The sequence below is a fragment of the Drosophila sulfurigaster genome, chromosome 3 (genome assembly GCF_023558435.1).
Source record: "Drosophila sulfurigaster albostrigata strain 15112-1811.04 chromosome 3, ASM2355843v2, whole genome shotgun sequence".
NCBI lineage: Eukaryota > Metazoa > Arthropoda > Insecta > Diptera > Drosophilidae > Drosophila > Drosophila sulfurigaster.
The window spans coordinates 55,717,368-55,743,343 of record NC_084883.1 but is presented as its reverse complement, the minus strand read 5'-3'; the positions used below and the strand labels follow the sequence as shown (position 1 = coordinate 55,743,343).

Sequence of the window (25,976 nt, the reverse complement as noted above, 5' to 3'; positions counted from 1 at the left end):
TAAATACCATTGCTAAATAATATTAATTGAATAGAATTTAGCATAGAAGTTCTTAATTTTAGAGTATTTATTTGTACTACAATATTTAAAAATATATTTTCATAAAATATATTTGGCTATGCTAAAAGTACCTATCTACGCATTGTAAATATAAATAGGAAGCATTTATTCACAACCTTAATACTAGAATTGGTTGTGTAGTATTTTAATATATGTGTTTCTTACGTATATTTTTCTTGACTTTAAATTGCAATTTTTCTCACAGTGCAAAGATTGCCTAAAGCCCCACTGTACCAAACCGTAAATCCGGCAATTGCGAGGTAGTTCCGGGCATCACAATAACTTCTTCTTTATCCGGCGAGCTCGTAAATTTTGGGAAATTACAACATGAAAGTGCTGCGGAGGACACCGACTGCTCCGTGGTTCTAAATTAAATAAAAACGCGTTAGGTTCACGTGCAGGACTAAACTGGCTCTATAGAACTGCTGGGCAATGGGCGGTGGGTGGATGGTGGACAATAGGCGTGGTCGTGTTGCTGGTATTTGGTTAAAAGTTTTGTGCAACTGTTGGCAAAATTGTGGGTCGAGGACTAGGGCCAATCACAAGTTGGCGTTAATTAAAGCTATAGTCAGGTGTGGACTTCAGAACGAAGAGAGTGTATCGAAAACTTAAGGGATTTGTCGATGCGCGTACAGATTTGTACGAGTGGGAAGTAGAAACAAAGCAGTAAAAGTTTTGCCATGCGCTTCAGATTTATGCCAAACTAAAGCACTTGAAGTCAAAGTAGTTGGCATTTAATGGCTGTATTATTGGAGTTTACTCAAAAAAGTACCCAAATAAATGGGATACGCTGTTTGACCAGCTGAAACAAGGAGTGTGGTTGGTAAAAAATGGAAGGAAGAGGAGGGGACAGAGAAAAGTGTGAAGGAAGAGTGAGGTAAGTTAAGTGGCAGAAACTTGAGTGAATTTGTGCGTTGAATTGGAACAATTGATTTATGCGGCAATTTGAGTCGAACTGATTAAAGGTAAACAAGTAGTTAAGCTACATTTGAGTGTGTTCGAAAAAACGCCTACTTACTAAGGGCCTTAAATGTTTTTGCTGAGAATCTGGTACATTTTTAGTATTTTTGCGATATGTTAATTTGATATATTTTCAATTTAATACCGCACTGTTTTGATTTGATCTAAAATGGGTAGTGGGTTTCTCACAGTCGAGCACACTCGACTGTAGCGTTCTTCCTTTTTCGAAATTCAAGTCTATTGTCATGACCTACGCTTCTTGGTTAAGGTGGTATCCAAGTTGAATCTTAGACATACTCATTTATGCCAGCAGCTATTAATGCAGCTTTATCTGGCCATATCATAGCGAGACTTGAGAAGTGACCGTCATCTGCCTAAAGTCGAATTCAGCTCGAACACATCAGCTAGCTATCTAGTACAGCCACCTGCGTAAGGTGAGGTCTGTACAGCTTGCAAATTTCCCCAGTGAAACAGCACTTTAAAGCGGGATGTGAATTGTTGAGGTTCTTCTTCGCTATTGTGCCCTGAAGACTTTTTTGGCGTTGGCTTCATAACAATGTTGTGGCAATAAATTTCGATTACATAATTTGTAAATTGTTATAACCCGGTAAAATTACCATGAAATCTTTCACAAAACATTACAAAATCTGCCACCATGCAATTCTGAGATTCCTTAGCAGTCTCATTCTCATCGTCTCTTCATAAAGCTTTATGGCTTTTGACTGCGCATTTGGTCTCACCATGTTAGTCATGAAACGAGCCTTCTTAAAAAAAGTCTATGTTAAGTATCTGCATGTTTCTTCGTGTTTGGGTGGCCTTCACTATCTTTACCCCTAAGGACCGCGTAGCACACGTCTCAGTTCATTGCATAGATGATTTCACCAAATGTGTCGATTATTTTTTATGTCGGATTGAAATTCTTTCTCTTAATTTTGCTTCCCAACTGCCAAATCTATATCAATTCAATTTTTACAGTCCAATTAGCTTTGGCTACGCTCCACAAAATTGAATTAGTTAAGGTGAAGCTCAGGAATGCTTATCTTGAGTTTGTTATCATAGAATAGGCAGGTTCTTTTGCTATTTTTCGTGTTCGTGATGGGCCATTAATAACAAAAAACAAATTTATCGTGCACAATAAAAAAACGCTGAAATAATTTACATGGCACATTTTTCACGTTTTCTGCAAAACCAAACGAATTGAAATTTATAACAATGTCCTGTGTCCAATGTCCCCTAAAAGGACTCTTTTCACGCCCTCCTCTGCTTCTTTACATTCACGTGGCTACCGCGAACAACAATGAAATTTTAATAAAGCATGGTGCGTATCAAAGACCGAGTAGAAAAATAAAACGAAGAGGAGGGGTAGGAAAATGGCAAAGGCAGCGTGTCACGACAAGAGCGATAAGTATAGATGAATGACAGTCCCTACCAACTAAAAAAAAAATCCAATATTAACAGAGAATTTCGTGTTAAGTATTGCTTTAATAGATATGAGAGAGAGGGAAATAATCTTGTAAATAAAATGTATGTGGTTTTTATTTAACACGCCTTTTATTAGTAATATATTGGTCTGACATAATTTCCAATTAGGTACCTTTGTTTATTTAATGCATAGAAAACCTCCTTCCCGAACATTTGTAAAATATACTATATAACAAATTACAAAGAGGAACTACCGCTAAGTTACCATGAATTATTACCGAATTATAAAAATAAAATAGAAGAAATAATGGGTACAATAGATTAGAAATAGGAACATTACGTGTCATATTAGATTAGCAAAACTACGAAAAGGATTGGAGCCGTGGTACTTGTCATCCCAAATGTCGTGTCACGTGCTCATCACAAAAAAGTATTGACAGAGGTTTGTATGAACTGAAGGAGAACGCTTTGAAAAACGACTAGTCGTAGGCTGCGTGTTCTTAAAGTTCAACGGCACTTCAAGACATATTTGTCGTAAAGGCCAAAGTGCACTCCAATATTCCTTCCACTTCCTCCACCGTTCTCTTAGCTGTGACCCAACGCATGATGGAGAGAAAATGAAATGCGTTGTGCGCGTTTCCGTTTCCGATGTACTCCGCTCGAATGTTGGGCTAAGTTCAGGTTTGAGTTTCTGTTTTTGGGTCTGCTCCAGATGGCATATTTGAATTTGCATGCCGCCCGCAGCACTCTGCTTTTTGCTTTGATGTTGCCTTACTCTCCCTTTATGCCCCTAGCTTCCTTGCTTGTTTGCAGTTTTTCATCGGAATGTTTCTTTTTGGTTTTTTTTGTGTGCGCACTTGTATCTCTTCACAGCCAGCTGCATGTCCTTTGACGCTTATCAACCTCTTCTTTCCTGTTTGGTCTTTCCCATTACTAACGTCTTTAGCAGCCGCATTTGCCTTTTGTTAACTTGATTTTGCATCGGCTGTGCCTTGGCCACTTCTTGACCGTATGCATGAAGTGGAATAGAATAAAGTGGAGTGGACCCCACGACTCCAAGTTGGTCATTAAGTTTGAACAATTGCCACATTCGATTTAAGAAGTCTATTTTGAGCTGTTTAATAATTAGTTGTAGCTTTTTAATGCTGGCGAAAAGTTTCTGATAAAATTTTTAAAAGTTAAAAGTATGCACCAGGGCGCTAAAAGGTGTTTATTGCCAAGAAAGGCCTGCAGCCTTAACCCACAACATTTAAATTTATTAACGCCATAAAATCATAATTTTTGTGAAACGATCCACAAAATAGGCTCATAAATATTTAAAACCATTTAAAACACAAAAACGCCACACAAAGAAACGTGGCGAATGCCACAAATTTTATTGCCATGACCAATAACAACCTGACTGCAATCTGACTAGAGGTCTATGTCTTCCCCTCTATGTATCTTATGACTACGCGCTGACTAGACCTCCTGTGCGTTGTAGTCAAATCAAGTCAATAAAAATGCAAATTCATTATTGATCGCATTTAGTGGAAATCGCACCTACTGAATGTCTTCGACCACCCAAAATGCAACAAACCATTAAAAAGATATAAAATTGGCTTACGTAGATACAGTCGCACTACCCTTTTTTTCTTGATCATGATTCGTGCTAATTGAAGAGCTAAAAAACTCAAATTTGTGTAAATTATTTTACGTATAAATTTGAACATTTGATGAGGCTGTAGTTAACCAACTTCCAACTTCAAGGAACATCAGGGAGCAGCCCAGCGACCAGGCTAGCCCTTGCTAGCGCTGTCAACAGAGACTGGGACAACCCGAGACTCCAACAATCACGTAACTTTATGCCGCATTTTACGAGCATTGTCGTCCGACGTGTTGTGTCTTTTAGTTTAGCTTATTTTTATGGTTTTCATGCATGGTCCATTCGTTACATTTTTTGATGCGACTCGGCAGCATTTTTATTTACTGAACGACTTTAGCAGGTATGGAAAGCGAGAGTATTGATAACAAGTGTTTTTCATAATATTACCAGTGAAAGCTGTATTAGACTTCCAGAAATAGCAACAATTGCATATATTTATTGAATTATATTTCATTTTTGAGTTGTGATGAATGCTATGGGTTAGCATTTAAAATTTTTGTTCGAAGAATTTCACAATGACTTGATAAAAAAGATAACAATTAATCGTGCAACTATTTGCTATAAATAAAAGCATTTATCAAGCTGACGTGGTTTATCCTTTCCCGTTAATGCAGATGCTAAGACTTCTTACATGAGCTCGCATTATTCACAAGCTTGCAGAAATTCGGGATATCACAGTATGTTCAATTTTATAATAATAGTAGAATACTAAATATAAATTTGGAAAAATAATCTGAAAAATACATAGTGCGATCAAAGATTCGAAAATCTTAAAATTACTTTGCCTTAAAATGTCATAATATAATATGTAAAAGTCAATTGTATTTAATATGTATGTATATACTTGTATGTAAATGCCATGGAAAAGTTAGGACGAGGTCAAACGCTATATTTTGCTTTCATAACTACAAATTCAATACTTTGCGCCTTTTTGTAAAAGGTAACTACTATTCCATCATTATAAATTTGTGCCGTCTAGCATATTTTGTATGCGTTTGCTTGTCTGCTGTCTGCCGTTTGTTTCGCTGCGTTGCGAGTTAAGAGTTTACAGTTGTTTGGCCTAGAGCTTCAGTTAGCTACAGAAACGGACTCAGAAGGAGAAGGGAGTGGTAGCTTAAGGCAGTTGACGCGGGGCCAGACAGCGGCTAGTTGGATGGCGGTATGTCCATGTCCACTTGCTACATGCCATGTTTAGATACAATTAAAATACTTTTATCTTATTAGTGCCAGGGAATCGGATTGGGAATCGGCACTGCAAAACGATTGCTATTTGTCAGTTGAGAGAGTTTATCCGCAAGCTGATCTCGCAAGACGAGTCGAGTTCATTTCACAATTGTAGCGGCCGCTTTCCATGCAACCCATCCCCATAATTTTCTCAGTTGCGTGTGGGACACTCTGCCTTTAAACACATGTGAATCCAATCAATTCCAAGCACCTTTTATGCCATGGTGAGGCAGACACAAATCAAACGACTGATTTGCACGCTTCAACATTTCTCGATTGAATTATTATCGCCCCGCTACAACCACAACCAGTTGCAGCTGATAAACCTGCAACCGACAGTTGTTGCAATGTTTACAACATTGTTGACCAAAACCGAAGGCGATGACGACTACAATGCCCCAGTGGCCATGTTGTTGCGCTTGCTATCACGCACCGTAGTTGCTACAAGTTGCAACAAATTTGTCAGACTTTTGACCATTTGTGGTACCGCGTACATGTGACTAGTAGAGCCATGTTTAAGACTTGATGATTTCTGCAACTCAGCTCCGCTTCTCCACTCGTCATCAGCTTATTTGGCAGCTCGTCGGCGATTAATTAGAGAATCCCTACTACTACGTCAAGTAACTGCTGCAAAATCAACTGCTGCAACTTCAAACACTTTCAATTTCTTGGCTTCTAGGCTGTCGTGCCACGCCCACGCTCAACTCACATATCACGTAATGACCATTAAAAGCCACATCACGATCTTCCAATGATTCTCCTGTCGTTTATGTAATCCTCGCACGATCTTAAGCTCTTTTTTCCTTTTTGATTAGCTCAATAGCTAAAGGAGCTGCTGCTACAGTTGATGTTGGTCGAACCAACTCTCTTCTTATTGACCAAAGTACAGATACTAACGATGAACGCAGCTCACCCAGCAAAGGTCATTAAAGAGCTTTGTCCTTTCTGAGCTTCATCAGATGCCACTTAAAGTTTCTCTAATTCGAATATTAACTAAATATTTCGTTTTATTTATTTACATTTTCAATTTTTGTCCATGAAATTTACTTTGTTTAATTGTTATTAATAAACAACTACATATATGCTACATATGTATATAGAGTATATTAATATATAACGAAGAGTATCAAAGTTGATTAGCAGATCAGCTTATCGAATTTGTTGAGTTGTTCAGTGTTGTCATCTCGCATACGTCTTGCACAGAGCAATGTATGATAGGTAGTATGTTCAGCTTTGGCTCGACTTAAATTCAACTGCAATTTGGACGTTGTGCAAATGTGAGAGTTTGGGAAAGAGAGAGAGAGAGAGGATAACAGGGAGAGATTAAGGAAGAGAGGAAGTGGGACGAAAAAGATGAAATGAGAAGTGGTATATAATATTTTGTTGTTTTTTTTGTGAAATACCGTCACGTTTTAACATTTTACTACTCACTTGCGGCACGTTGTTGCCATTGAGCATATCAGTTTGTGGAATTTTATTGGCCACGCTTCCTCCACAGTTGCCTCTTCTTCTTACTGCTTCTTCTGGTTGGTGCTGTTGTTGCCGTTGCAACTTCGCCTTTGCCTTCGTTTTTGCCATTATGAAGCGCTCTGATCTTGGCCTTGATAGCGCATATAAATGTGGCCAACTACTATGTGCACTGCGACTGCATTGGCCTTAGCGATTGACGTTTATATTGGCAAATATTTTCTATATGTTTCGCATATTTTAATTGTCTTGGAATTTTTATTGGCCAGCTGCGCAGCTTTTTGGGAACCACTCTTCATGTATGTGATAATATTTGTTATTGTTCGATTTTAGCTGCGCCGCCCATTTATTGTCAACATGCGGGTGCAGTGGAAACTACTCCAGTTAGCTACCGGGAGGCCCCTAGAGATCCACTAGAGAACGTCTACATCTTGGAAGCTCCTGTGGATGTGCCACAACTGCGCCTGCGGTCACCACCGCCCCTCTATAGCCCTCAACCGCTAACGCCACCGCCCTGCTATAGCGAACGCCCAGTAGCACCTGAGCCGGCGCGATCAGCTCCTGCAGACAGGCCTCACCAACCAGCAGAGTATGCCGCAACTACAACACCAGCAGCGCGACAACAAGCGCGTCGTCGACGTCGTCTACGGGAACTACAAGAGCAACAATTGCAGCAGCAACAGCAACAATTAGTCATAAGCAGCAGCACCAGCAACAGTAGCAGCGATCAGAGCAGCGCCAGCGACTGCGAGCTCGGAGTCAGACAGCAGCGACAACGTAGACGTAGCTCACGAGGACTACGTGGTAAGTTGAGATGATATACTATATGTACATATATGAGACATTTTATTATTGATTTTTTTTTATGTTATAAGTTATTTAAATTAAATTGCTCGATTTCTTATCAATTCCTTTTGCTTGCAGATGCCTATTGCCCAGATCTGCTGCATGCTTGTGCTCTGATCCTGCGCCAGCAGCAACCCGGCAGCAGCGACAGCTCCGTGGGCAATTTTACAGCAACACCGCCGCCTACACATTCCCAATCGCAGTCAGTAGCTGGTAGACACGAGTACAGTTCGGACTATGTGGAGATTGATGAGTTGCTGCCACCTCTAGGGGCTGGCCCGAAAGCAAAGAGCACACCGCACCTACAGAATGCTGTAGGTATTAATAGTCTAGCGATGGGTCAGAACCTGAGCCTGCGACGCCCGCGCATCTCACTGACCTGGGTACTGAGGGAGCAGCACCAACAGCAGCCAACGGCACAACAGCCAACTAACGAGCCAGAAGAGCAGCAGCACCAGCAGAAGACGAAGGAGTTAAAGGAACTGCCGTTGATGCTAACAAATAGCCATGTTATTGGTGAATCGATTGCACAACGCACAAACCCCGTACCCACGCAATTGGACGTATGCAACAAACGCTATCGCGTTAAGCAGTTGCCTGACAATGGGCAGCATAATGATTCGCTCACTGGCTATGCCACTACGCCCACGGTCCACCTGGCGCCATCTAACGGGCAGTTGACCAACAAAAAGTTCTTCAGCAATCAAAATCTGTTGGAGTACAAGGACAAGGCATCGACAATACGTAACAAGTGTGCGCAAGAGGCTCCAGGAGGAACGCCGCCCGTTGCTGCCGCATCAACCAAAGAGCTGCTCTTCGTTTGCACACCGCAGCGGGCCCCAAAGAGCGATGTGAACAGCGAGGTACTGCAGCTCGCCCGTAAAAGAAACGAAATACGGAAGAAGTTGGCCAATCGACTGCAGCAGGCCAGAGCTACGACTGCTGTTGGTTCCATGAGCTGCACTCCGGTACCCATCGATGAACGTTCTATCACAGTAGCACCTTCGACCACGGATGCACTAAAATGTACCATTTCTGAGCCCAGTCTAGTCGCTGTCTCTGAGGGTGGGGGCGGCAGCGTTGGAGTATCACACCAGCAGCGTCGCCATCGACATCGAAAGCGACGCGAGCGAGAACGACAACGTGTGCAGCGATTCGGGTACGAGATACACAATGTTGATGAATTTCTAACCCGTTGCTCTCTAGCTGCTCCCGGAAACATTCCCGTAGTGCTGGCCACTGCAAGCACGCTCTATCAGACACGACCTGGTGGCTATCAGCTGGAAATTCCTCTGCCACTAGGGATGGTAGTAAATGCGGTTTTTAAGAACCAGAACTGGCTGTATGTGCAGACACCTCACGCCGAAGAGGGCTATGTGGGCTATGCCTGTTGTTTGCCGTTGGGCATCCTTCCATCGGCGGCGAGAGGCTCTAGGCACGCGCCGTGTTGGGAGTCCAATGCGGATATCTTTCCACGCCCCTGCGGCAACATGACCGACTCAGAGAAGGAGATACGACTGCGGGGCGGAACACGTTCTGATGGCGCGCGCACACCTCACAGCTCAAAGGCAACTACGGAGGAGCTACTCCTCCACAACCACAACAACAACAATAACATCAGCAACAACAATAACAACAGCAAGAATCAGGTGGCTAACGGTGGCGGCAGCAGTTTATCGGGCTCATTGTACGGGGAGCAACATGTGGATAAATTGTATCTGAGAGCTGCCTCGCAGCCCAAGCTTGTGGAAAAAGCCTATGCGCAGTTACGTTCCACCAAGCAAATAGGCTCCGGCGCTGCCTCGACACACAACGTATCCAACGATGAGTATGTCACACTGCAGCAACGAACAACCACTACCAAAAGTACATCCTCAAAGGTGACATCGAAACAGCCGCCACCAACACAGGCACAGAACCATCTTCATCAAGTTCAAGCCCAAACTGTCCGGCGGCTCTCAAATGTATCCTACATCACCAATGGCCACAATGGCCAGCATCTGCACCCAAATAGCAACCCATCAACAACACAAGGGTCACTTGCACACAATGTTCTGCGTCGGCATCAACAGAATGGCCTGCGCCAAACTCTAGTCGCCATTAACTCTGACTACATCACTGAGAGCATTGTCGTTCACAAGGGCGAAATTGTGACGCTCTGCGAGTGCCGCGAGTCGAAGGATCAGCGGCAGTGGTTCTATGTAAGGACCCGAGACGGCCGCGAGGGCTTCATACCTGCCGAGGTGGCCGGTCACGGTTATCTATAGGCGCCAGACTGAAAGCCTCATCTCCATCAGCACCACAACCACCTCCAAAAGTCACATTAGGATTATTAAAAGACATAAGCTTAATTAACTTAACTAATAACCGAACTAAGGGTCATTGTAAAAGTAGCAATATGCCATGAATTATTTAATTCTTTCGTTCTCTGATTAGTTTTATGTGTACGCTTCTAGAATCTACATAGTTGTAATGTGTGCTATTGGTGTATAATTAGGCATTACGATTGCAACACAAATCAAAGACATTAAAGCAAAATACATACGATAAACTGTACAACCATAAATGTACTTGATGCTTCTACTATATAATTTAAATAAATAAACGTATTACAAAATCAATCGTGTCACATTTTTTTTTTTAAAGACAACGATAAAATAAAATTTTGAAAGGCAAATAATATTGTGAGCACTTTGATTCAATCTCCTGCAGACATTTAAATTTTTCATATGCAGACCACCTCAACTTTGGCTGGCTCACATTTGAAATTCTAGATCAAAAAAACTGCTGATACACCAGGCGAACAGAAATGATTAGCAGGCAACTGCATCAGAATTAAAAAAATATTGTTGCATACTTTCAGGGGCTGACTTTTGACGCCAGTGCTGCCAATTCAGAATTGCTTACACGTTGAGTAGTGATGCCCAGCGCATGACGGAAAAGTGCTGCCCATAATATTTAAGACTTATCGACAAGAACGCTGCATTTCGATTACGCGCAATTTCAAATATTTATTTGAATTGTCTTAAAAAAGACAAACAATATGAGCAACGATAAAATTACATAAAATATTATTTTTTTTAAAGAACATTGAATTTACTTTACAAATTATAAATCAAAACTACTTGGCCAATACGTTGTACGTCATTTGAAATACAAACTGCCTCTCACAAAATTAATTTGGCATTCGATTCGTGGCAACAATACCTTCCAATTATGAGCTTTTTTTTGTTGTACAAATATATTGCTTAATAAAATATAAATACCATATGCTTAAATATTTGATATGATTATATTAATATATATGTTTGTATATGATAATGCGTTATTCATAATTATTGCTAACTCCTCTGCGGGTTGAGGATGCGAAAAGGTAACACGAATTTCGAATTCACAATTGCTATACAATCATCAACAGCACAATTTGTTATTAAAAGGAAGAGGTACTTATGTTTAGATATGTGCATGAAAAATGAATATGCATATGAATAAATGGTACCAATTGAATACGAAACATTTACAAAAGTTGGGACCAGTTATTTTGTTATGTTGAACAATGGGTTGTAAAGAGCCCTAAGGATAACATTACAAAGTTTACTATCGATTGAGCACAAAATACGTTATAGACATGAAAGCAGCGCTGTCGGAATCTAAACAAGATGTACGATTTTACAATAGAATAAAGAAGAGGACTCCATTGAATAAAAATATTAATCAAACACTATACAAACTAAAAGATCTAGATATGAAATCAATTACGCTAGCGCATCATCATTTGATGAGGCAGAACGTAAGAGTCGTAGTAACTGACTCTGGCACACAACGTTTACTTTAATTCTGGACTCGAGCTGGGTGATGCTGTCGATGCTGCATCCAGATTGGTATTGTCAAAGCTCTCATGCTGCGGCTCTGGTTCCGTTGGCGGTTCCGGCTTTTTTTGTAGCAGCACTGTCATGTTCTTAACGTTGCTAGGCTTCTCTTCGTCATGGTTGATGTTCAGTTGAGTGTCGTTCATTCGATGATAGTGTGGCTTCTGCGAAGTACTTGGCCGAGAATAGTCCAAGTGATCATACTCATCTAAGTACAAAAATAAGTCAATTAGTTTTAAATTTATATTGAATACATATTATATGGTGAGGGACAACTTATGAAAATATTTATAAAAACTGACAGAACGGCACACTGATTATTGCTTACCTCCCAAAAACAATATTTTGCTATAAATTTTCACTTTATGTTAGCAAATGTATTTGTGCATTGTAAATGAGGAAGCCATGAAGTTGTTAGTCGCATTAATTTATATCGGAAATCATAAAACTTACCGGGATCTTTGTAGCCTTCCTTCTGTTTAATTTCATCGTAGACATGCTCCTCCTTTAATGAATCGCCAATGGCATTATACACATTTGGATTGGTTAGATCGGCATTCAAGTTTTTGTTGAGCAACTCATGATTATAATTAATTGAATAGCTGCCCACTGTAAAAATATAGTTTAAAATGATGACATCTACTTTGAAATATAATGAACACACCTCTGCTGCTGGCATTAGAGTCATCACCGTAGTCGGCAGTCAGTGAACCATTCTGGTTAAAATTGTTCATCTTGGGTCGCAAATGGCTGGGTAACAAACTCGTCTCAGGATGCATGCCATACACCGGATTGTCAAAGTTATGATTCGCTGGTGGCCAGCCGCCACCATTTGTTTCATGCGTGTAGTGAACGTGAGCAATCTCTGTTTTCAGATTGGATACACGACGGCGGTAGTACAGAAACACGGCGCAGATTATAGCCATAAAGATGGTCAATAGCACTAAGCTCAGGGCAACGCCAGCATTGCTTGCTGAACGAAGTAAAAGTTAATTAATTTATTGGGTGTAAGACAATATTTTAGTGGATTGTCACTTACATTCTTGTACGGATTCAGCAACGCGTTGCGATGCAATCAACTCATCACAATTCTCGCCAGTGTAACCCCTACGACAGACGCAACCCTGCGCCGCGTGACACTGGAAATTGGATGAGGGACAGTCGCAAGAGTGCATGCAATAGTCACCATAAAGACCTTCGGGACAAATCGAGCCGCAATTGTCACCCATCCAACCGGGCAAACAAATACAGCGACCATCGTTCTTGCGGCAGCTGCGATGATTTTGGCAACGACAATGTTGACTGCAGCCAGCGCCATAGGTGTCCTGGGGACAGGACTGATTGCAATTGGCTCCTGTCCAGCCGGGCAGACAGGTGCACTGGCCATTCTCAGGATTGCACTCGCCCTGGTGTTCACAGTTACACTTTAGTTTGCAACTGGGACCGTAGAGACCCTGCGGACAGGCGTGTTCACAGGTGAGACCCAAGTAGCCGGGGCGACAAATGACTTCACCGGTAATATGATCACATGTGGTATTGCCTGTAAAAATTGATAAGAATACATATTTCTGATGAAGAATCTTCAATTTCTGACTTACCGTGCGTACTTTTCTGGCAGCGTTCCTTGCATTCCAACCCATAGAAGCCGTCGGGGCATGGCTCGGCGCAGTCGACACCGGTCCAGCCGGGTGCACAGATGCAGTTACCCGTATCGGAGTCACAGGATGAATTGTTCAGGCATCTGCAAACTTGATCACAATTTTCACCATAGTAACCGCTCGAACAGTTCGTTTCGCAGTTAACGCCTTTGGGTGCGGGACACAAAACGGGAAAATAAACACACATCGAGTGCAAAACAAAAGACACAAATTAACTATAAGAAATGTTAACAAACAAAATGTGCGAACATGAATTAATGAAAAATAAAAGTGTAATTATGAATTATGAGAGTATTTGTGTGTTTTCAGAGCGAAAGTTGAATAGATCAAGAAAGAGAATAGTGATTAGATTAAATAGATTGCATGCAAATTTGTGGAGATTTAGCATTGCTATGTGCTCGTGATTATTAAAGACAGTGGAAATTGGAAATTGGATTATAACACGTGGACTTAAATTGCAGAGTAGAATCTGTATCTCTATACTACAGAGAGAGATTAATAGGAAAATAAGATGAGAGAAGAATAGAATACTTGAAGTAATTTTGTTTGTTGGGCCGTTTCATGACAATAGAAGATATGCGATCAGAAAGCAAGTTCAGAGAAAGAATGTCTAAAAGTTTTAAGGTGAGAAAGAGACGCAGAAGCTCACAGAGAAAATTTGATCACATTTATATCAAAATGCGAAAAGCATGGAATTGATTTAGGGAAATTTAAATTGAATTTTAATGAAATGATTTTATGAAAAATGTCCATCGAGAGGCAAGCGCGAGTGTATGAAGAAGTGTGTGAGTGCATAGTTGGGTATCTGAGTGACAGCAGCAGATGAGTGGAGTCTCATAAAGGTTTGTTTAACCGCCCAGAGTCGTACCTCGCCAACCCTGCTTGCATAGGCAACGGCCGGTGGAAGCCTCGCAAGCGATTGTGTTGGACGTATCGCATTGGCACCTGAAAGCACAGTCGATTCCAAAGAGGAACGTGTCGCACTTCTGCTGACAGTGGTCGCCCATCCAACCAGGAGCACAGGTGCAGCTACCATTAATAGGATTGCAGGAGGCATTGTTTTGGCACTGGCAACTACTGCGACACCCATCGCCAAAATGATTGAGATCACAGGGTCTATCGCACTTGTTGTTGCGCCAACCTGGCGCACATAGACATTGGCCTGTCTCTGGAGCGCACTTGGCACCATTCTGACAATCGCATTTAAAGGCACAATCCTGACCATAGCTCCCTGTCGGACAGCTTTCTTCGCAACGTTGTCCAGTAAAGCCGGGAGCACACAAGCAAGTGCCATCCACAGGCGAGCAGTTGGCTCCATTGCGGCAATCGCAGTTCTGCTCACAGTTCAGACCATATTTGAGAAAGGCGCAAGGACGCGTGCACTGATCGCTGCTCCAGCCGATGCTGCACTGGCAACGTCCTGTCTCCGGGTGACATAGATCCGTGTGCTCCATCTCGCATTCGCAAGTTTTGTTACAGTTTATTCCATACTTGTCAATATCACAAATGCGACGTTCACAGCGCACTCCCTCCCAGCCTGGCGCACAGAAACATTCGCCAGTCCGGCTGCAGGCGGCATCGTTCTCGCAGTTGCATTTTTCAGTGCAGTTACGTCCATAGGTATTCAGAGGACACTCGTCCATGCACACTTCACCCATGTAGCCGGGCGGACACTCGCAACGTCCAGTGATGTGATGACAAGGTGCATCGTTCAAGCAGTGACAGTGTAGTTCACAGTTGAGTCCATGACTCCCAGTTGGACACTTGTTGGCGCAGACATCGCCCGTCCAGCCAATGGTACATTCACAGGCGCCATTTTGCGGATCACAGTGTCCATCGTTCTGGCAGCGACAATCCTCCTCACATTTGGCGCCATGCTTGCCATCGGGACAAGGCATATCGCATCTGATGAAGGCGTATGTATTAAAAGAGCAGTTTCAGGGAATTGTGCAAATCGGAGAATCATTGCTCCACTTACAGGGGACCCATAAAACCGGGTGCACACGAACATTTGCCAGAGATGTGATCGCAGCTTCCGCCGTTCTCACAGCGGCATACCTCGGCACACTGCTCCCCATATCGTTGAGGCGGACAGAACTCATCGCATCTAGTGCCCGTGTAACCCTTGGCGCACTCGCACTTGCCGCTGTAAGGCTCGCATGTTGCACCATTTAGACAATCGCACTTCAGTTGACAGTCGATGCCATAGAGGCCAGGCGAGCAATCTGCCGAAGAGTTGTGTTCACATTAAGATTATCAGCCTGCATATCGGTTATATGTGGCAACATTTTTATAACTATTAGGACTATTAATTTTTTAATTATTTTAATTATAAAAAAAGTGCACTCTCTAAAGACTATGACTATTACTTTGAACATTTATTGAAATCCAAACAAAGTCCCCATATTAAAATGGAACATTTTAAAACGTTCGGAATATAGTACGTTAATCGTATTCTTGGTTGTCTAATTAATTGCAAAATTCTAAATAATGGAGATCGTTTCACGTATTATTTTATGCCTTTTTCTATTCTATTAAAAATCTTCTGATGCCAATAATTAGTTCAATTAAAATGTTTTTTTTAAATTATCTAAGACATTTTTTTGTGTGCACAATTTGAGCTGTAGGAAATTGTCTATGGGGAAATACTATATTGTTGCTTATAACCGATATGTGCTGCAGTTATTTACAGACTAGACGAACACACATTATAAAGACATATTTGCAGCTGCCGAGATTAAGGGGTGTTGCAGGAAGTGGAGACGTGGTTAGTCGACATTTAGAATTAGCCAAAGAGCGCTTTGTTCAGTGGACTAGCCCAAGCTGGTTAGAAGAGTAGCGTGCGAGCCACAGTGGGGTTTAAGATAGGCGTCAGTTTATATAAGTGTATATGTATATGTGAGTATGTGTTGGTGGTAAAGTGTAGAGAACATAATTAGTAAATTTAAAAACTGCACACTACAAGACAAGAGATTAGTTAAAAACAAAAGCATATAAAAAAAAACATATAAATTAAAAGACAAATGTGCCAACCGAGAAAGCTTCTTCGATTATCCGAAGTTCTGATACTCTTGCAGAGAAATACATAACATTAATAATTTGTATTTATTCGTTAATCCCTAACATTTAACTTGGTCTCACTCTTGCCTTTCTTCATGAACATAGTGTAAAATACACATATTTACATTTGCCTCATGAATCTAGCTTAGTTATCACTTTCATGTATGTTCAATTTAAGGCTCAGTTTTACAGGACTACTACTTTGGCTACACGATTTTTCTAAATTTTGGTAATAATTCCATTTTACAGTTTGTACTCTCTTCGTATGGTTTGCTAGAATAAACTAATGTCCAATAACTACATTAACATTCTACAGCTATGTAGTTTCGCCTATAGTAGAAGTACCTACAATATGTACAGACATGCTAATTGTACTTTTCTAAATTTCTCTTTGAATATTCTACTAAGAGTTTAACATTAAATTACATTATTTGATGACAATAGAAATTAAGTATTATTGATGATCAAATATAATACTGCCGTTGCTCAATTCTACGTTTATCTTGAGAAGCAAATATTTTGTATCTCAACTCTGCAAGAGTAGCGCACACATTGTGCAATTGCGGTAGCTGCCAGTTGAGCCAAGTCCACGCACCCAAGGTATATCAGTATAGTTTTTTCAAACACACACGGGAAAAAGACAAATCTCTTAAAGCGACATCGACTACTACGTATTTGTATAATAAAATGAAACGAACTTATATTGCAGACAGGTCCTCCATAGCCTTCTGTGCACTTGCACTTCTCTGGAGCTACACATTCACCATGTTGACAGGGCTGACTACAATGAGGAACACACTGGTTACCCTGGCGTACGTATCCATCTAAAAGAGGGAAATTTGATTAAAGAATGTATTCCTTTTTTTCTGGAAATGGAAGAGAACGCTTACCACAACAGTCACGCACTATGCGAGCTTTGGTTAAAGTCTGAGTTTTGTTCACCACACGATGTTTTATGCGGTAGGTGGGACAGCTAGGCGGAATATTGAGGCACCACGTGGAACCACGCTCCTGGAATGACTGGAGTTCAGTAATGACCACCTCCACATTGTAGCTGCAAAGTACACATTTTCCAGATTATTTTCGTTAAGGATGAAATATTTAGTCTAGCTACTTACTTTTCGCGTTTTTTGCAGACATTGAGTCCCTCGGGCTCATCAATGCTTTGATCAATGATCTCGGTGTGCACCATCATCAGCAATAGTTGCAATGCAAGTAGTTGCAATGCAAGCTTCAAGCTGAGCCGCGACATTTCGCAGTTGTGCATTATTGGCAGTGTTATCCAATATATTCTGTTATTCAGTGTCGTATCAGGAACACAACTCAACACATTACTTTAAAATGAGTCGCCGATGCAACTGCAATCAAGCTGTATGGGTGGTGTATATAGATTAAGCTTGTTCCTGGGAATGACTCAGAGCTCGTATAATCACGCAATCAAACAGTCAGCAATGGAACAAAAGAGGCAACAACTGCAAATGAAGACATGAGATCAGCATTAAAATCGAATAAGGGTTATGTATTACGTGGTATAGTAAGAGTACTTTTTATAGGGAAATAACTGTATAAATTGGTTTTTATAAAACGAAGCTTAGCATAAGAGTGATCAAGAAAAAAATTCTATTGAAAAAACATGTTTACATACATATAAACAAGCCAAGGACACGAATTAAAAGTGGCTTTTAAAGAAACTTAGACATAAAAAAGTTTAACTAGCTGTTGAACATACAATCAACTAAAGACATTCAATAATTAAAATGATATTATGACTGAAATAATTGCAAATATTCAGCATATAAGTTCAAAAAGTCATTCAGGATTTACGGACTAGCGGAAAATCGGCTATTATACAAACATTTTGCTAATGTAACTAACGATTTTGAAAGTAAGATAACTTAGTAACTAACCAATTGACTAAGATTCTTAAGATCTGATTGTTGCACAGTATAAGTCTGATCGACATAAGGTTATTTTTGCCTTAATGAAAAATTTGCCTCTTCTAGGGATTAGAGTAGGCCTACAATTTAAGGGAACACAGATCGAGAGAAAATTCATTTAATACGTCATATATCAGAGCGTAGCAAAATTTACACACAGTCGAATCTTCGTATCTTAAAACGAATCGTAATAAACAAAAGGTAATTGCAGATTACAGATTGGGAAAGCAAATGCGGTAAGTTTATCATCTGCCAACTTTAAATGTTCAATGTGATCTAATAGGGATGCAATCTGTAACAGATAATGCAGAAACAACGTTCACCGTACACAGGAGGGGGCGTCTTCAATGTGCAACAGCACAAATCATCAAAGTATGGAAGGAATGATGGTCTCAATGGAATGCCATTTTTGGTGCAGTTGGCTCAGCAGTCTCAGCGCAGCAATGCGGGGGCTGTGGGGCATGAGCGGGGACTACGCAGTGGCACGCCCCGCAGCTATGACACCGACGATAGCTTCCACACTAGTAATAACTATAGCGGCTGCAATAACCTTAACAACAATCCAAGCAATATTAACTACTTTAGCAAGAACAACATCTACGAGGGGGATATGCCCAACTTGACACTTGGATCATGCTATAACAATGCTATGCCCAGTGATGAGTATTCGCACATGGATCGAGTGGATCAGTTGGATCCATTGGGCTCTTATAGATCCATGGAACAACAAAACGATGCAATACTTCATAACCATGGCAACCATCAAAGCGATACGGACTCGGAGACCGAATATCGTCAACACAGGAAAGACTTTGGCCCGAAGTGCACCGCCCGCAAATATTGGGTTCATGTCTTTGATTTCGTCAAGTCAAAGATGACGCTACAACGACAGGAGCGCATGGAGCTGGAGCTGCAACATTGTCGTGCGCACTCTATCTATAGCCATGTGCTCCTGATGCTGCAGCTGCTCAGAATCGTCTTAGCCGGTGTGATGGTGAATGGCGTATCAATGGGCATACGTTTCACCCAGGTGAGCTATCGCTTGTGGAGCACCAAGTTCATGCTGCGTAGCTTGGTGCGTCAGTTCCTGTGGCGCATGGCCAACGCAAAAGTCAACGACGTATTGCTGTTTTTGGGTATTCTGCTCATCACACCCTGGCTGTTTTTTATTAGCCTTATTGGTTTTATTGTAGCTACTCTTTTTCATACCAAGACTTGTCTAAACTCGCTGTATCGCCATCTGCGTCAACAAAAAGGCTAAAGATTTTGAAACGCGACGTTAGCCAAACTAACTTACACACCTACATAGCAGAGAGAGAGAGAGAGAGAAAAATATAGAAAGAGAGATAAGCAGCATACTCCACTTTCAAATTCCAAAAGTATCCATTAACGAGACTTGTACAATGTTTCTTACAGGGATCTCTTAACCTTGACCAATACCAAAAACAAAAACTTGCACTCTATACATAAGCATTTTACTTTGCGGCAATAAATTATATATAAAAAAAAATAAGTTTACGTATAATTCAAATATTTGAATACAAAAGTGAAATCGCTTAATGATTTTGAACAGAATACCAAATTTGTAACACTATTCCTTTAATTCAAAGTTTATGTATACCTTTTAGTTTAGTCAAATAATTTACAAGAAGTATTACATGAATTCATAGTTTAAATGAATATGAATTGGTCATAGAGTAAACAATCCGAATATTCAAAATTTTATAAAATATAAGTTACCGCAAATTGTAAGAATCTGAAGTAAGTAATGCAATTAATGCTTTATGAGGACATTAATAGTAATTTGTATATGTTCAAATATATATCAGATGGTCGTAATAAATGTTAGAGTTAGCGTCGGAGACCATGCAGACAAATATAAGTTCACACGCAGAAATTGCAAATAGAAAAAAGAAACGCATCCATAATTAAATAGTTGTTATATTAAACTATTTTGTTTTATAATAAAAATGCAGAGCAACAAAAGCATTTCCGTTGCTCATCAGTCGCCACAGTATGGATAGCGATCTCCACGCTCAACTGCGTTCATTTCACTTTCAATTGCAGTGCACTTTAAACCCCACATATCATTCGAGAATGTGTATGTGTATTCTGTATAATATTCTGCGTACTCGAGTCACTGTCATAAGCTATACAGCGCGCCTGTTTTGCGATGCGTCATTTATTTATTATAAATTTCAGCAAAATAAAAATTGCTTTATGCTAATTGGATTTACGCTCAAGTTTATCGTAATAACAAATCAAAAGAGGAAGCTGAAGAGGAAGAGAGAACTGAGAAATAAAAGCTATTTCAAAACAAAGCTTCTCTAGTTTCGGTACGAGTTTCAAGGTAATAGTTGAGATAAGCTTAAAGGGCACCGAGGGTCTCAATTTACCTACTAAAAAGTACTTTATACACAATTTGAAATAAGACGCGTGTCAATTATGTCAAGACTAGATGTTAAATAACCCAAGTGAAGTCCAGCGATCAGGATACAAACGATCAAATGGCAATAGGTTGCACAGCATTGACGGAGAAGTTTTACAAAGAAAATGTAATACATGAAATAAATATAATATCATATGTCGTCCTCATTTGTGCAGATATATTTAAACACGCACTGCATACATTTAAGGTAAACAACAACAGAACGCTTTTAAAACTGGAAATACTCAAATTCTTGTAGAATTCACATTGTTCACCATTTGAAAAATACCTGTCATCATTTTGGCTTCGTGACCAGTCGACAATTGCCAGTAATGATAGATTAGTATATCTAGATTTAATAATTAAATATAATTACAGATATATAGTGGCACGTGAATCTTAATCGCGTGACAATACGAAATTTCCTACCAAAACTATGTACATATATCATTTTGTATCAATGTGTACATGTATCCACACTGAAAAAAAGACCAATTTCTAAAATCAAGAACATATGTCTTGTGTTCTTAAAATAGAACCACTTTAAAAACAAATTTTTAAAACCAAGAATTTTAGTCTGAAAATACGACCAAAAATACTAGATTTAGGTTATAAAATTCTATAATCCATCGAAATTTTTATAAAGTTTTTATCTAGCTTTCAGTGCTTTCGGTCAAAACTCAGTTAGTCGAGGTGTTGCGAACTATTCTTTATTGCATTCTAAGAAAGGATGACCAGGATTCAAATGCTGCGCGAAATAATGAAAAACTGCAATTGCGCTAATAAAATAATAAACTAGTAAAAAACAAAAAAAAAATCCTATAAAAAATAAGAACCAAAATTCTTAGTACTAAGAACAAAACCCTTATTTTTAACATTTTTTTTTAAGTGTAGGAGATGAAAACTGAAGAAATGGTTGCCAGGCCATTAGCTTAAATTACGTGCTTTGTTTAATTGAATTGCCATAGCCTTGACCACGGTCAGGAGCTGAAAAATGTTGTTCAAACTAACGGTTATTCTTACAATAAAAATAAATAAAATCAGAAAGGCTCGAGCAATTGCTCGACACAATTACAACTATTAGATTAGCTTATCTGTCTTTCTCTTCCAATCTACAACTCTTTACAGATAAGGCTGCTCCTTCGCGTTATGACTGATAACACGCTGTCGATAAGATGCCCTGCCGAGTGACTAATTTATGTCTACACAAGAAGCAGACACATGTATATATGTACATATAAATATATACATATATGTATATATTACATTTTTCCATATAATAATATAAACGCACAGATTTCAGACGGTCATGCAGATACTTTATGCCGGCTAAATGAATCATTGCATCTAAAGAGCACCAATCGCTATAAAATGTATTTATTTAGAGTTCAAATAGGAAATATTTTTCCAAACATTCAATACAAGCAATTTAATCGGACAAGGAACTGTCATGTCTACTGCAATGTTAATCTTATTATCTGTGCAATTATGATTAGATATTCATACTATTGCAAATATTTATAACATAAAATTACAGGAATTCTTATGCATTTCCTGGGTTGTGTTTATTTGGAGTCGCTTTTCTGATCTGCATTATGCACTTATGTACATACATTAAATTCTGTCTGTAGTATACACATTTTTGTATTTACAATTTGTTAATGAACTAAATGAAAATGACTCGTATGAGTCATGCGGGGCAAGCGCTGGAAGGAAATAGAGAGAGAGAGAGAGAGAGAGAGAGATAGATAGATAGAGAGCAGAAAACTAGCCGGCATCTTAGGCTATTTGCGGTTGTGTCTGTATCTGTATACGAGTATGTTGTTGTATTTACATCTATTGCTCATATGCCCATTGTGATTTTTATTCAATGGAAAGTTGTATCGATGCCAGTTTAGTCATTCATTCAGCAATCGAACATCTGGTCTTGTGCCTCAATTACTAGGCATTGCTTCCATTCACGAGGGCTAATTTTAATAATTAATATATTTCATAAGCTAACGCTTATCCTGATTTGCGGTTTGTCATATGGCAAACGTGCAGTTGGAAAGTGGGTACTTTCTGTTTATTATCAACTCATTGATCAAATATGTATATATAATATTCAATCGATAGCGCACCGAATATTACTTGTCAATCTCTTGTTGAGTACTTGTCTAAACAGCCTGAATCACTTCGTAGATCAAATAACTAACTGTTTTTTAGTTGACCTAATTAACAAATATATAATTTCCAACCAGACGGAACATATATCACAATTTTCTGAGAGCTCTATATGTCCTCACAATGCACACAGAATGTGATTAGCTCCGTATCTTCAGATGTTTTTCTGGACTTTTTTGTATATGTATGTATGTATATACATTCATCGCTAACGCTGCTATCAGCGTGGGTGGCTAGCTTCAAGTGTACATATCTTCATGTGTAGTCTACATAAATGATATTCAATCGCATTAAATGGCGCAGTTGAGAGCCACTGAACAAAGGCAGTTGAGCTGAGACATGACTTTGTGTCGAGCTGCTTTTAATAAGTAAACGGAACATAAGTCGCAGTTTGGATCAGTTCCAATCGCTGTTTTGATTTCATTTGAAATTCCTGAATCGGCAAACAGCGTAAGTTAAAAATAATTATACGAGCAGCAGTAAGTAATAATAAATAATTGAAAGGAAAATAAACATTTTTCCTTAAAGGGGATTTTGCACTGGAAAATAAACATAAAAAACAATATGAAAGAATTTTGCAAGATGACCAGCAATTAAATTGATGCAGCAATAATTTTTTAATTCAAAAGTTGGAGATTAAATTCTGCAGTGGAAGCAGTGCCTTGAATAACTTTTAATTTAATGAGCTGCTGCTCTTAATTTACTTAAGTTGTTTTGTTTTTTGCTTGTAGAAGAACAAAGAATGGAAGAGTTCTGATACAAATTGAATATGTATGTAACTATACTAAAAGCAAGATTTTGTAAAGTCGGACAAACAGCAAAACAGACAATATTATTACTACATTTGGTATATATAGTTAATTAGTTCACGTTCTCGATTTTAAAATGAACATATTTCACTTAATATCAAGTCTTATCTATTATTAGTAGAAGCTTTCGAGCCACAGCGATTGAAATAAATTATATGTAATTATCTTGTATTAGGTAGTCATTTGTGTACGTTCAAAACATTTAGGGAGCTCATTCCGGCAATGTGTGACAAATAAAACGTGCACGTACTCAAATAGTCCAAAGTTTTAAGTCTACACAGACTATATTCGCAAACGTCAGTTCAATGCAAAAATGTAAAATGATATCAAAGTGGTGGGCTGATTCGGTTTTCTGATTTGCCTCGTCAGCAGACACCTTAGAAGGTGTATGATGGAGTTCCACATGTTGTGTAATCAAGCAGAAGTTTCAACAGTTTGCATACCCACTTTTTTCCAGAGAATGCAATTGCTTTAAGGCTAACTGCCAAATGAAAGAAACAAAGAGTGGAAGAGCGACAACAATGCCAGTAAAATGCCATGTACTACGGCATCAAGAAAAATAAAGGTTCTCATAATGAGACAGAAACAGGTTCACCTCGACGCACCTTCCTTGTTTGCACTGGGCTTTTTTCATCATTCCTGACTGACATTGACGTTATTTGGTGAGCATCACGTAATGGAAAACATTTCCCAAACCCAATCCAAGGGAATCAAGAATTGTTGTTCTGCCGCACCCTCTAAAGTGCATTATGCTGAATAATTACATTCTGTGACCAACTCCCTTTAACTGAGTTCGTGTATTAAGGTGCCTCTTTCCACAACGCTTAGAGTTTGTTGTACTTTGTTTTAAGCTGATTAATTGGCACCTTCAAATGCAATGAGAACAAGGAATTTAGTTTCACATGAGCGGGCTCCACAATGCAAGCTAGTAAATTGTTGTCGCCAGAAATTGATTAGAGCGGCACTGGTAATCTTTTCGGGTAATCCCCAATATTTACGAATACTACTCAGCGTAAGAATGTTGACACAGCTGTGCATTTAATAAGATGCAATACCGGCTCAACAAATTGTTGACTGAATTTAAAAAGTAAATTGCCAGCAAATGAGAATAAATCTTGCATTCACATGACTAGTAAATACTACAATACATTCTTGTCTGCCAATTCAATTAGACGCGACTGTAGCAGCAAAAAAAAAAGAAAAAGCAACTGTTAATAATGCGAAGCTAAGCTACATAATCCAAGCCAGCTACCCCCGTCGATCACCCTGTGCAAGCAAGCAATATCTTTTAGTAGTATGTACATATGTATGTACATATGTACGAGTACGCTAAATACGTGAGGAGAACTTGATGCACGCTTGCTGACTTAAAGAAAAATAAACGGGATATGTGTGAGTTATGAGTGTCTGTTTACCATGTGGCTAGAAGAGCAAGCTACGTTTTCTGCTGAACAGGCAGACATTCAGTAAATTACATACACACAAATATCTATCTCACTGCTGTTGTTAATCAACGAACGGGATGCGGGCAACACAATTGTTTTGATTGACAAAGAGCATGAGCGAGAGAGAGCATAACAAAATGAGTGGAAAATATTTGCAAATATGTTGGCCTCACAATTTAATCCATGAATTGAGCTGCTTTTGCTGCTTTCTTTCAACGAAAGAACACCTTAAAACGATGATAAATAATAAGCGAATAAGGGAATGAGACAAACCGCAAAAGCCAAACAGGTTTGACTGTCTTTTTAACACGCTCAAAATACTTAAGAACGCTAATTGACACGCACACAAACACACACGAGCTAGCGTACAACGATGAGACACACTCGAAAGCCCAAAGCTAACTGGAACTTTCGTAATGCAGAGACAAAAACAACAACTGATTTAACAATCACAAAAACAACTTATTTCGAAAACAATGGCACATATTTCTTTACGCCATTTGCTATTTTCGTCCGGAGAAATGCAATCGTTTTCATAGTTTACCTTTTGTATTTGTGTTTCCAACAATTTAGTTAGTTTTCTCGTTCTCACATAAAAAAACTCAGATGGAATATGCTCAATATACACTCAAAATGCACTGCATTTCTTTCACTTGCTTTCCTTGCAATAACTACTTCATTTATTCACACTTTTACACTTAAACTTGTTTGGCACCAAATTATAACACTCCGTATTATATGTGTATATATATTCGCGCGATATTAAAACGCAAAACACTTTAACGAAACGCACTCAAAACGATTTATGTACGCAGCAATTTTAATAATTTTTCGTTTGAAGCTGCTTACCGACACACACACAGTCATCCATACTCGAACGCTGTAAGAGAGGAACTGTTTGCTTACCAAACAATGCATGCTCAGCGAGAGCGGCGAAGGTGGAGGAACTCGATGGCTCTATCGATGCATCGATGCTTTTAGAA

At 39.4% G+C, this 25,976-nt stretch overlaps 3 protein-coding genes across 8 annotated transcripts in view; 2 read left to right on the top strand and 1 right to left on the bottom strand.

Moving 5' to 3' along the window:
• LOC133846297 (uncharacterized) overlaps positions 1 to 10,392 on the top strand; it is a 39,560-nt gene extending 29,168 nt beyond the window's left edge. For both annotated transcript variants that reach the window (XM_062281170.1, XM_062281169.1), the window contains 2 exons: positions 7,112 to 7,582; positions 7,703 to 10,392. In XM_062281170.1, coding sequence (XP_062137154.1) covers positions 7,112 to 7,582; positions 7,703 to 9,891 — 2,660 coding nt within the window. In that variant the 3' untranslated portion in view covers positions 9,892 to 10,392. The remainder of the gene's footprint in view (positions 1 to 7,111; positions 7,583 to 7,702) is intronic.
• A 217-nt stretch (positions 10,393 to 10,609) lies between these two features.
• Positions 10,610 to 25,889, bottom strand: LOC133846296 (protein draper). Of its 4 annotated transcripts, XM_062281165.1 has the most exons (12): positions 25,538 to 25,889; positions 17,330 to 17,683; positions 17,102 to 17,265; positions 16,910 to 17,035; positions 15,130 to 15,376; positions 14,020 to 15,056; positions 13,092 to 13,298; positions 12,533 to 13,033; positions 12,158 to 12,466; positions 11,947 to 12,102; positions 11,822 to 11,854; positions 10,610 to 11,701 (listed from the first exon to the last, which is right to left on the bottom strand). In XM_062281165.1, exons 2-12 carry the CDS (start codon positions 17,476 to 17,478, stop codon positions 11,451 to 11,453), a joined length of 3,180 nt encoding a protein of 1,059 aa, XP_062137149.1. In that variant the 5' UTR covers positions 17,479 to 17,683; positions 25,538 to 25,889; the 3' UTR covers positions 10,610 to 11,450. The 4 variants fall into 4 exon arrangements, with proteins under 4 accessions (XP_062137149.1, XP_062137150.1, XP_062137151.1 ...); XM_062281166.1 differs by lacking the exon at positions 11,822 to 11,854 and having other exon boundaries at positions 25,538 to 25,888; XM_062281167.1 differs by lacking the exons at positions 14,020 to 15,056; positions 15,130 to 15,376 and having other exon boundaries at positions 25,538 to 25,888.
• On the top strand, positions 18,212 to 19,491 carry LOC133846307 (uncharacterized). 2 transcript variants are annotated; one of them, XM_062281208.1, is made up of 2 exons: positions 18,212 to 18,349; positions 18,450 to 19,491. In XM_062281208.1, the coding sequence occupies exon 2, from the start codon at positions 18,453 to 18,455 to the stop codon at positions 19,407 to 19,409; it is 957 nt and encodes a 318-aa protein (XP_062137192.1). In that variant the 5' UTR covers positions 18,212 to 18,349; positions 18,450 to 18,452; the 3' UTR covers positions 19,410 to 19,491. The 2 variants fall into 2 exon arrangements, with proteins under 2 accessions (XP_062137192.1, XP_062137191.1); XM_062281207.1 differs by having other exon boundaries at positions 18,224 to 18,384.
• Positions 25,890 to 25,976: the final 87 nt, after the last annotated feature.